This window comes from Dendrobates tinctorius, unplaced genomic scaffold (genome assembly GCF_039654945.1).
Source record: "Dendrobates tinctorius isolate UK_male_01 unplaced genomic scaffold, ASM3965494v1 ptg000043l, whole genome shotgun sequence".
Lineage (NCBI taxonomy): Eukaryota > Metazoa > Chordata > Amphibia > Anura > Dendrobatidae > Dendrobates > Dendrobates tinctorius.
This window is the reverse complement of record NW_027361711.1, coordinates 25,132,662-25,144,673: the sequence shown is the minus strand read 5'-3', so window position 1 is coordinate 25,144,673 and position 12,012 is coordinate 25,132,662. Positions and strand designations below refer to the sequence as shown.

Sequence of the window (12,012 nt, the reverse complement as noted above, 5' to 3'; positions counted from 1 at the left end):
GTGGCCGGATCCAGTTTTTTTGGTCTGAGCATGCTCAGTAGCTCTGCCCACAAGACATATATAAAAGCAAGACAGTGGGACCCACAGCCACACCCAACATGCCACCCAAGAAAGCAACCAAGCGCAGGAGAAGGCAGGAGACCACTGCAGCACCATCAGCACCACCACCACCCCAAATGGAGCAGCAAATGGAACATGCTGAGGAGGGGAGGCCAGCAGCAGATGAGAGACGGTAATTATCAAATCCCCCATTCCTCCAAACTAGGGCCATGGAATATCAAGATATTGATTGGCCCTTTGTTTCTCTTTATTCAACAGCCACCCAAGAGATGCAGCAGCAGCAGCAGAAATGGCAGCACTGGCAGCAGCAACAGCAGCAGCAATACCCACAGCCATGGAGTCTGGCCATCAACAGGACAGCACATCTTCTTCTGGGAGCCCTCCCTCGCATCGTCAGCGTTTGACGGTAAGTTTTTATTTCCAAAATCCATCATCTCTGTAATATATGTCTATTCATTGCCTTTTATTTCAAAACAGGAATCACAAGATGAAGAGGAGCTCCCAGAAGAAGAAGGAAGGGGTGGACAGACACCTGGAGTGGGCTCACAATTGGTAAGTTTTTGGCATCAAACGCAGAAACACATCACTCTACACACAACACATAGAAATCAATGTTCTGCAGACCACACACAGCAAACAAATGCCAACATCCAAAGACCTAACATTTTTTGTTTTCTTCTCTAGTCTTCCCAATCTGGTGCTCGCCCAAGAGGTCCTCGCAGTGCCTCCCAGGGTCGTCGGCTACAGCAACGCGGCGGTCACCAGCGTGTAAGTATAAATATTTTTGCTTTGTTTTTTTGGCTTTTTTATTTCATTTCTTTTGTGGAGGCTAATTATGTTATTTTTGTCTTTTTCTTTAACAGCCTTCACAGCGTGCTCCCGACTCTGATGGTGAGGATGGAGGACTCGATGTGGACCACCTCATCGATCTCGTCAGAGAAAGGGAGCCGCTCTGGAATATGGCTGACCGCCGCCACGCTGACCTGATCGTTACCCGACGACTCTGGGAGGAAATCTGTTCGCTCCTCGTGGACCGCTGGGAGGACCTTGATGCTCGGGCCCAGATTAAAGAGCGTAAGTATATACAGTACCGGTTGCTTGATGTAAACCAGTGTTTCCCGAACTCCAGTCCTCGTGGTCCCCACGGATCATGTGTTCAGGATTTCTATTTACTATGGAAATCCTGAAAACATGACCCCTGGGGACCATGAGGACTGGAGTTTGGGAAACACTGATGTTGTATACTAACCACTTTGTCCTTTCTCGTTTCAGGGGAGAGAATTGTGAAGCGGTGGCGGTCTGTGAGGGATCGTTTCAAGAGCAATGTTCAAGTTCAATAAAGAGATGCGGGCCCCGAGTGGATCTGGAGGACGCAGGAGCAAGTACAAGTACGCCCAAGCCCTGTCGTTCCTCCGGGATACAATGGTCACCAGAAGGTAAATATTACTCACCACATGTGACAAAAAAAGTTTAGATGTAAATTTTTTTTTTCAGCCAGGGCCATACCATGTCACTATTTTAATTGGTTTTTTTTCTCTTTATTCCACAGCACGGTGAGCAGCACTCGGGAGCCTGCACGATTGAACCCTTCTGAGGCGATCCCTGAGGAGACCGGCACCGAGGGACACTTCGACCGCCCCGGTACATCTGCACCTTCCCAGCCTTCCCACACATTCGACCCATCTGTCCCATCCACCAGCACAGGAGCATCGTGGCCGCCTACATTACATGAAGCTGCTGGTGAGGAGATCGCTTTCCATTTACCCCACCCTTCTGCCCCTGCCACCTCTAGTACACCTGCGGGTACTGGGCGGCAGCGGCAGAGGGGTCAGGAAAAGACTTATGCGCCAGAGTTCTTGCATCTGAATGCATCTTTCCAGAACTGTCTAAAAGTCTTGTCAGAGCAAATCTCCGCAGGCTATCAGCAGATCAACTCCAGCATTCTGGAGGTGAAGACACTTCTGCAAACCATGCATTCAGAAGCAAGATCTTCGCCAAACCACACCTTTTTCAGGTCTGTTGTGGAGCGCATGGAAACGCTCTCTCCTGCCCAGCAGATGCATGTAATGCATTCATGCCACGCTGCTCTCCAGCAAGTTACCTCCCAACCTCCTCCTCCCACCACAGTAGTTCCTCCACCTGCACCCCCTCCTGCCACTTTCCATCCTCCCCCTCCTATTACATCTACACCCCCTCCAGCCACTTTCCATCCTCCCCCTCCTATTACATCTACACCCCCTCCAGCCACTTTCCATCCTCCCCCTCCTATTACATACCATCCACCTCCCCAGCACCAGCAACCTCCCCAGCACCAGCAACCTCCCCAGTACCAGCAACCTCCCCAGTACCAGCAACCTCCCCAGTACCTGCAACCTCCCCAGTACCAGACATCTCCCCACTTCCAGCAACCTGCCCCGTACCAAACTCCTTCCCCATACAACTTGCCATCAACATCATCTGCTCCTACAGTCCCTGCCCAACCCTCCACTCCACCACCCACCACCTCTTCTGCCTCCCACATGTCCACCCATTCTGTAGTTTTTTCCACACCTTCACCTCTAACTGTTCCTTCCCCACCACAATCCCAGTCCTCTCTCCACACTCCCAGTGTCGAAGTGTCCCGCAGCCCCTCCGGCAGTATTTCCACCCCACACTACACAGATTTATAATGTGTGTATTTAAATAAAAATGACCAGTTTTATGGTTTCAAAGCTTTATTAAAAAAGTTTATTAAAATTTTAAAAAAGTTTACTAAAAAAAACATTTTTCAATAAAAGTTAAATTATTTTACACTGGTTGTCTGTCATTTCTTTCTGCGGCGAAAAAGGTTAAATACAGGGTATTTAAAAGGTAAAATGGTATTCAAAACTAGGTATATAACTGTGGGTAAATTTTAGCTTTTTGCCACAGTTGTGTTCCTGGTTGTGTTTGAAGCAAAGTATTTCACCTAAAAAGTTGTGTTTATTGTTGGTGATTTCCTAACAATGTACACAACTTTTGTTAAAAGGTGAAATACTTTGCATAAAACACAACCAGGTACACACCTGTGGCCTAAAGCTAAAAATAGTAAGACCATGACAAGATAGCCAACTTTGGTTGGCAAAGGTATATACTGTTGGTACACAATTTTGGTTAAGGGCACAAATCTTTCACACTCTGTCATCCTGCCAGTGTACTCTGCCTTGAGGTGACATAAAGTATATTGCAAAATTGTCCCTCATTACTGAAACCGTCACAGAACTTCTAGTGGTAATGTCATGGTAATCTTGCAAGGTGGTTTCTTCAGAGGTGTCCTCAATGGAAATGCGTTCCTTGCAGATAACAAAATTGTGCAGGACCACGCAAGCTTTGATCACCTCGTCCACAGTTTCTGTCTTGAGGTTGATCGCAGTCAATAGGACCCGCCATTTGGCTGTCAGAATACCAAAGGTACATTCAACCATTCTTCTTGCTCTTGTGAGGCGGTAATTAAAAATGCGTTTTGTTCTTGACAATCCTCTGCTACCGTACGGTTTCAAAAGGTGTTCTGACAGCTGGAAGGCTTCATCCCCTACACAGACAAATGGCATAGGTGGACCAGATGTTTGCGGCAGCCGTCTAGGGGGTGGGAACTGGAAGGTGTTTCCATACAGTTTACGCCCCATGGCAGATAGTTTGAAAACTTGAGAGTCATTGGAGCGGCCATAGGCCCCAATATCCACAGCAATAAATTTGTATTCCGCGTCAGCGATGGCCATGAGGACAATTGAAAAATATTTCTTGTAATTGAAATATTCCGATCCCGATCCGGCTGGCTTTACAATGCGGATATGTTTCCCGTCCACAGCGCCCAAGCAGTTGGGAAACTGACATATTTGTTGAAACTTTTCAGAAATTTCAATCCACCTCTCTGTTGTGGGCTCTGGTAAAAACTCTTCAGCTAAGGAGTCCCACAGTGCACGGCATGTGTACTTCACTATTCCAGATATGGTGGAAATCCCGAGTCTGTACTGGAACTGCAGTGACGAAGGGGATTCTCCAGTTGCAAGAAATCTGTGGGGAATTAAAAAACAATCAATTAGTTTAAAATCACAGCATTACATACCAAAACTCAGCTATAACACTTGGAGATACAAACTACCACCAACAAGATTGCAGTGAAAGTGTGCTCTGATGCGAGCATATCCAATAAATGTGGCTTACCTTAAAGTCACCATCAGACGCTCTGCGGGTGAAACAGAGAAGCGGCAATAGGTGTCCGCTTTTCTTATGAGGTGTGCAATGCGCTCCACCAAGTAATCAAAATTCTCCATTTTCATCCTAACATATCCAAAAAATTTCTCCGGGTTTCGTCGAAGGTCCATGCAGAGTGTAGAATAGACCCCACGCGTCATTCTCTTGGCTGTGATGGGGTGGATCCACAAACGTCGTCTACGATGCCTGATGCGCTGCTGTCTCGCTCTCTCTTTCTCCAGAACAATCACCCTCAAACGATTCGCCTCCGCTGTAAAATCCGCCAAATTCTTCAAAATATTTCCAATCACAACATCCATCTTCGCCAGTAACTTGCTCTTCTCTCCAACCTGCACTTTCTCCTCTCCAACCTGTCAAAGAAGGGCTGTAGGAACATGCTATATATAGTTTTCCAGTAGCCAATCCCGTTCGGAAGGCAACAAGGGGTGTTTTTAAAAACCGGATCCGGCGTAATCCGTCGAAAAACGGATCGAAAAACGGATGAACCGGATGAGACGGATCCGGTTTTGTCTGTCAAGAACAAGACGGATCCGGCAGAAAAACGGATCCGTCACATCCGGTTTTATGAAATATTTGCCGGATCCGGCACGACGCCGGATCGCGCCTGACGCCGAAAACCTGATGTGTGAAAGTAGACTAACACTCCTAATGTTCCCTATACAGGCTCCTCACCTGTCACCAACCAGGATACCTGTCACCCTAGCACACCCTACACCTATTCCTTACTAGGGAGCTGGGTGGTGCAGGCACTGGCCCCACCGCTGTACTAACACCAACATGAGGAAAAGTGACAAACAGGGAAACACCTAGCTTTGCTCTGTTGCACTTGCTCCAGGCAACAGAGTCCAACACCTGAGTGCATCTTCCTCCCACCATGTCCAACACCTGGGTGCACTGTCCAGCAACAGAGTCCAGACCCTGAGTGCAGCTGTCCAGCAACGGAGTCCAGCACCTGAGTGCAGCTCTACACCATAGCTGCCACTCCACCAAGCTTTGCACGAACTCCTCGCTGACACCATAGTTGCCACTGCACCATGCTTTATACGAACTCCTCGCTGACACCATAGCTGCCACTCCAGGACTCTGACTGAGTTGTCCTGGACTCTCCTCAGCTCCTTCCTTCACCCAGCGTGATTGGAAAAGACCAACAATATCACCAACGTCAGTGAGCACAACTGACACACCTTTATTGAGTAAACACACCTGTTAGTGGTTCCCGAGCAATTACTCTAACCACCACCGGGGGAAAAAGTATTTCTTAAAACACCAGTGCAATGACCATACTGGCCACCTGGGACAAACCCAACTCCGAGCATACAGATCAAGGAAAAAAAAGGTAACTTTGTGCTTTATATCAGTCATGATCCAGCATGGATCATGACAGTACCCTCCCCTTAATGAGGGGCCTCTGGACCCTCAAGACCGCTCCCCATCAGGGTACCACCTACAGCGGAGACTCCTAGATCCAGAGTTTCCCCCAGCAACCACCTGCACTTCAGGTTTATGACAAACACACCGCTGGTATTGGCAATATAAGTTCTGGAGGCAACACAAATCTCCAAAGCGCCGTCCTGGGAAATGAGTTATATATGTGTATGTTTGCTATGAGCTGGTAAGACTCCACAACACACTCCCACTAGATGTTTTTCTTTGGAGGGACCCATACACACTCGTTAACACACAGGTCCGGACCTGAACGTTTATTGCCACAAATTCGTTTGTCAATAAACGGGGAGCTCTCTCTGGGATCGACAACAGAGGCGTCCCCCTGTGTCACCACACTCATACCCCCGCACTCCACCAAGGGGTACACCACCCCCCAACCCTTTCCACCACGAGGTGTTAAGGGCTGGCGGAACACACCAAATAATAAGATGGTGTTTAGGTGCGTTCGCAGCCCGAGGTCCACCGTGCAGAGGTGTTAACTGCTGCTCGGTAATGGCGGACGCGATATGGCGGTGCAATAACGGCACACACGGGGTTAACCTCACCCAAGGTGTACCGAGGCGAACTCTTATGACTTAGAGCCGCACTACCGCAAATAATAGATGCTGTAGCCTGTTTTCGCTCACAGAGCTCAGCAGAGTAAGCGCTAGCGTAACGTCATAGAACTCAGCCCTTAGACAGCAGGACTGAAGTCCCTCTAGACCGCTAGCGCCCGGCACCGCAACTGCGATACCAACAGGGATCAAATAAATGGCGTGTGCAAGTGTGCAGACGGCCAGTATGCACTGTGGCCTACAGGCTAGCCACTAGCAGGCACTGACTCAGTCTCTAAACCCTAACAACAGACGTATCAAAGGGTAGGGGTTTCATAATGAGTCAGACACCAGATACATGCATCCATCATCATACACACCAAACTATTTGAGTCTATCTTAGTGCATGGCCGAGCGGCCATGCGAACCTTTTATAGCCGCAGGCGTCCGTGATACTCCTTGCTTCTCGGATGGGCCAATCCGAACACGAGCAGGACCTGAGCACATGACCTTTGATCTCCATTGGGAGATCACTCCACAGGCATGCTCAGTGGCCCGACATGAGGACTTAGTCCCTGGAGGATCTTGCTGCTGAGCAGCATGCATTGCCAAAGCTGAACTAGGGGTGGCAGCAGCAAGCAAACCCACGGAGCTGGTCTGGACAGAGCGCCGGGACCGACGAGTTTGCTGAGCAAGCTCCTCTGGGGAGGAATGGGAGACCGTCGGAGGCAAGGCTCGGGATTCCCGCTGTGCAGCGCCGGAAATCCGACACCTAACATTACCCCCCCTCCTCTCTGAGCCTCGCTCCGCTCAAACTCTGCAATGAGAAGAGGAGCGTGGATATTCTCCACCGGCTCCCAGGTCTGGACCGTGACCCTTCCAATCCACCAAGTAAAACTTTTTGCCCCGCATCACCTTGCATCCCACAATGGCATTGACCTCAAACTCGTCAGACGACAGATCTGATGTTCTGGCAGCTGGCTCAGAAAACCGGGACATGTGAACTGGCTTGAGGAGAGACACATGAAACGTGTCCGAGATAGCCAAGTGTGGTGGAAGGGCTAGACGGTAGACCACAGGATTAATCTGCTCGAGGACCTTGAAAGGACCGATGTAGCGTGGTGCGAACTTAGCGGATTCCACCCGCAGCTTGATGTTACGGGCAGAGAGCCACACTAAGTCGCCAGGGGCAAAGGTAAGAGCAGGGCGCCGGCGGGTATCAGCGGAGGACCTCATTCTCTCCTTGGAGGCCCGGATAGCATCCTGCGTGCGGTCCCAAATGTCACGTGCTTCCACCGCCCAGTCTGCCACCCTAGAGTCGGTGGATGACACGGGCATGGGCACGGGGATGCGCGGATGCTGACCGTAATTTAAGAGAAATGGGGTCTGACCGGTGGAATCGGCCACCGCGTTGTTCAAGGCGAACTCCGCCCACGGCAGTAAGGATGCCCAATCATCCTGCCTAGCCGAGACAAAATGTCGCAGATATGTCACCAGGGTCTGGTTGGCTCTCTCCACCAACCCATTCGTCTCGGGATGATAGGCCAAAGAGAGATTTAGCTCAATGCTGAGCAGAGAACAGAGCTCTCTCCAGAACCGAGAAGCAAACTGGGGACCCCGGTCGCTGACAATCTTATCCGGCATGCCGTGTAGGCGGAAAACATGTTTAATGAACAATGCCGCTAGGCCTCGTGCCGACGGTAGCCGAGAGAGTGGTACTAGGTGCACCATCTTGGAGAAATGATCAGTGATCACCCAGATGACGGTGTTGCCACTGGACTTGGGCAGACCCACCACAAAGTCCATACCAACCATCTCCCAGGGCCTGTCTGCAACCGGCAGAGGATAGAGTAACCCAGCGGGCCGCTGCCGAGAGGGCCGATTCTGGGCGCAAGAGACGCACGCCTGAATATAGTCCTTGACGTCATGGGCCATATGCGGCCACCAGTACGTCCTCGCCAGTAGTTCAGTGGTTCGTTTGATCCCGAAATGACCTCCCACTCTGGACGAATGAGCCCACGAGAGGACCTCCGGTCGCAGATGGACAGCGACAAAAGTCTTGCTCGGAGGTACAGACTCAAGAGCAACCGGAGCCACGGTCCTCAGGCTCTCCGATGGGACTATCAGTCGAGGCTCCTCCTCCTCCTCTGATGACACCACAGAGCGAGAAAGAGCATCGGCTTGGACGTTCTTCTCCCCGGAGAGAAAATGTAGTGTGAAGTGGAACCGGGAGAAGAACAAGGACCATCTGGCCTGACAAGAATTCAGCCGCTGAGCCGTCTGCAAATAGACCAAATTTTTGTGATCGGTGAACACCTGGAAAGGATGGCGAGCCCCCTCCAGGAGATGTCTCCATTCTGAGAAGGCCAGCTTCATTGCTAGCAACTCCCTGTCCCCGATGGAATAATTCCTCTCCGCCGGTGTGAAGGTCTTGGAGAAGAAGAAGCATGGGTGCTTCCGACCTTGCGAGTCCTTCTGGAAAAGGACCGCCCCAGCACCGACGGAGGAGGCATCCACTTCTAGAATGAATGGCTTATCTACATCAGGGCGATGTAGAATGGGAGCGCTAGCAAAATGGGACTTAATGGAGGCGAAAGCCTTGGAGACAGTCTCCGACCACAGTTTGGGGTTCGCACCCTTCTTGGTGAGGGCTACCACGGGTGCAACCAAAGTTGAGAAATGGGGAATGAATTGGCGATAGTAATTTATGAACCCCATAAAGCGCTGCAACGCTTTGAGAGAATGGGGTTCCTGCCAATCCATCACCGCCTGTAGCTTGGCAGGATCCATGGCCAAACCCTGGGCTGAGATGATGTAACCCAGGAAAGGCAAGGACTCCTGCTCAAACACACATTTCTCCAATTTGGCATAGAGGGAGTTGGCCCGCAGGAGATCGAAAACTTTGCGAACATCTCTCCGGTGGGAGTCAATATCTGGAGAAAAAATAAGAATATCATCCAGATAGACTACTACCGAGGTGGCAAGCATATCCCGGAAGATATCGTTCACAAAATCTTGGAAGACGGCTGGGGCGTTACATAGCCCGAAGGGCATCACCAGATATTCATAGTGCCCATCTCTGGTGTTAAATGCCGTCTTCCATTCGTCCCCATCACGGATGCGAATCAGGTTATAGGCTCCCCGCAGATCAAGCTTAGTAAACTCTCTCGCTCCCCGTAGCCTATCAAATAGTTCCGATATCAGGGGCAGAGGATACTTGTTCTTAACGGTTATGGCGTTAAGTCCCCTGTAATCAATGCACGGACGTAATTCCCCATTCTTCTTTTGGACAAAGAAGAATCCCGCTCCCGCCGGGGACACCGACTTCCTAATGAATCCCCTTGCCAGATTCTCCCTGATATACTGCGACATGGCCTCTGTCTCTGGGAGAGATAGGGGGTATACTCGACCCCGGGGAGGCTCAGCGCCGGGCAAGAGGTCAATAGGACAGTCATAAGGGCGGTGCGGCGGAAGGATCTCCGCCGCCTTCTTGGAGAAAACGTCTGCATACTGCCAATATGGCTTGGGAAGCGAGGAGAGATCTGCAGGAACCTCAGAAGTAGCGATCTGAATGCAGTCCCTCAGACACCTACCCTCGCAGGACTTACTCCAAGCGAGGATTTTCCCCGAGGACCAGTCTATGTGGGGAGAGTGGGCCCGTAACCAGGGAACCCCTATGAGGACCTGGTCGATACCTTCTGGCATCACAAGGAGAGACAGCATCTCCTGATGAGACGGAGACAGTGAGAGTCTCAGTGGAGCCGTTTGGTGGGTGATTAGGGACAGGAGTGTCGCCCCATTCACCACCCTAATGGTGACTGGCTGAGGTAGCAAGACCAGAGGGACTGCGTGTTGTTGAGCGAAGGCAGATGACTTAAAGTTGCCCTCCGCCCCAGAGTCCACGCAAACCTCCACCATCAGAGTGGAAGACTCAAACTCTAACGCCCCTTTAAACAGGAGCTTGGAGGAGAAATTAGCTGTGTCTAGTAGGCCCCCTCCGATAACCACTAGACGGGGGCGTTTCCCGGCCGCTGTGGGCACTGGTTAGCGTGGTGCCCAGTCTGCCGACAACGGAAGCAGACTGGGGGTACCCGCACGGACCGGACCCTGGACCCTGTGCGGGACACCTCCATGGCCTCTGGAGGCTCAGGCGGTGGGCCGAGGGGTTCCAGCGGTCTGGCAAAATTTGGAGCCAACTTATAGCGTTGGCGGGACCTGGAGCGCTCCAACCCTCGCTCAGCGAAGCGAACGTCAATCCGGGTGGAGACTGTAATGAGCTCCTCTAGGGTGATGGGCACCTCCCTGGTGGCCAGGGCGTCCTTGACATGATCAGCCAGGCCTCTCCAGAATATGGGTATGAGCACCTTATCTGGCCACTCCAGCTCAGAGGCCAGAGTTCTGAAGAGGATGGCATACTGGCTGACCAAAGACGAACCCTGGGTTAGCGCCAGCAACTGGAGTGCCGTATCATGTGTGACCTGAGGTCCCAGGAACACCTGTTTCAGAGCGACCAAGAAGTGGGTGGCACTCTGTACCAGGGGATCCCCACGCTCCCACAGTGGAGTAACCCATTCCAAGGCCCTGCCCGACAGGAGGGAGATGATAAATCCCACCTTGGCCCGCTCAGAGGGAAATCGTGTAGCCAGCAGCTCTAGGTGAATGGAGCACTGACTCACGAAACCCCTACACGAAGCACTATCCCCTGAGAACTTCTCGGGCAGCGGGAGGCGGGACAAGGTCGGGGCAGGACTGGCCGTGGAGACACCAGCGACAGCCTCTGTAGCTGCCTGAACGGCGACCGAGGTAACATCCGCAGCTGAGGTGGAACACTCTAGCGCTGCCAACCTACCCTCCAGCTGCTGGATGTACCTATGCAGTCGTTGTTCATCCGCCATTATCGGCCAGACCCTGGCGCTAAGATAATGTTAAGGGCTGGCGGAACACACCAAATAATAAGATGGTGTTTAGGTGCGTTCGCAGCCCGAGGTCCACCGTGCAGAGGTGTTAACTGCTGCTCGGTAATGGCGGACGCGATATGGCGGTGCAATAACGGCACACACGGGGTTAACCTCACCCAAGGTGTACCGAGGCGAACTCTTATGACTTAGAGCTGCACTACCGCAAATAATAGATGCCGTAGCCTGTTTTCGCTCACAGAGCTCAGCAGAGTAAGCGCTAGTGTAACGTTACAGAACTCAGCCCTTAGACAGCAGGACTGAAGTCCTTCTAGACCGCTAGCGCCTGGCACAGCGACTGCGATACCAACAGGGATCAAATAAATGGCGTGTGCAAGTGTGCAGACGGCCGGTATGCACTGTGGCCTACAGGCTAGCCACTAGCAGGCGCTGACTCAGTCTCTAAACCCTAACAACAGACGTATCAAAGGGTAGGGGTTTCATAATGAGTCAGACACCAGATACATGCATCCATCATCATACACACCAAACTATTTGAGTCTTTTATAGCCGCAGGCGTCCGTGATCCTCCTTGCTTCTCGGATGGGCCAATCCGAACACGAGCAGGACCTGAGCACATGACCTTTGATCTCCAATGGGAGATCACTCCACAGGCATGCTCAGTGGCCCGACATGAGGACTTAGTCCCTGGAGGATCTTGCTGCTGAGCAGCATGCATTGCCAAAGCTGAACCAGGGGTGGCAGCAGCAAGCAAACCCACGGAGCTGGTCTGGACAGAGCGCCGAGACTGACGAGTTTGCTGAGCAAGCTCCTCTGCGGCTGGG

At 51.6% G+C, this 12,012-nt stretch overlaps 1 protein-coding gene across 1 annotated transcript; it reads left to right on the top strand.

The window, feature by feature from the left end:
• The first annotated feature begins 1,383 nt into the window (after positions 1-1,383).
• On the top strand, positions 1,384-2,729 carry LOC141088901 (uncharacterized). Its single transcript, XM_073575123.1, has 2 exons — positions 1,384-1,496; positions 1,610-2,729. The coding sequence occupies exons 1-2, from the start codon at positions 1,384-1,386 to the stop codon at positions 2,727-2,729; spliced, it is 1,233 nt and encodes a 410-aa protein (XP_073431224.1).
• The last annotated feature ends 9,283 nt before the right edge of the window (positions 2,730-12,012 follow it).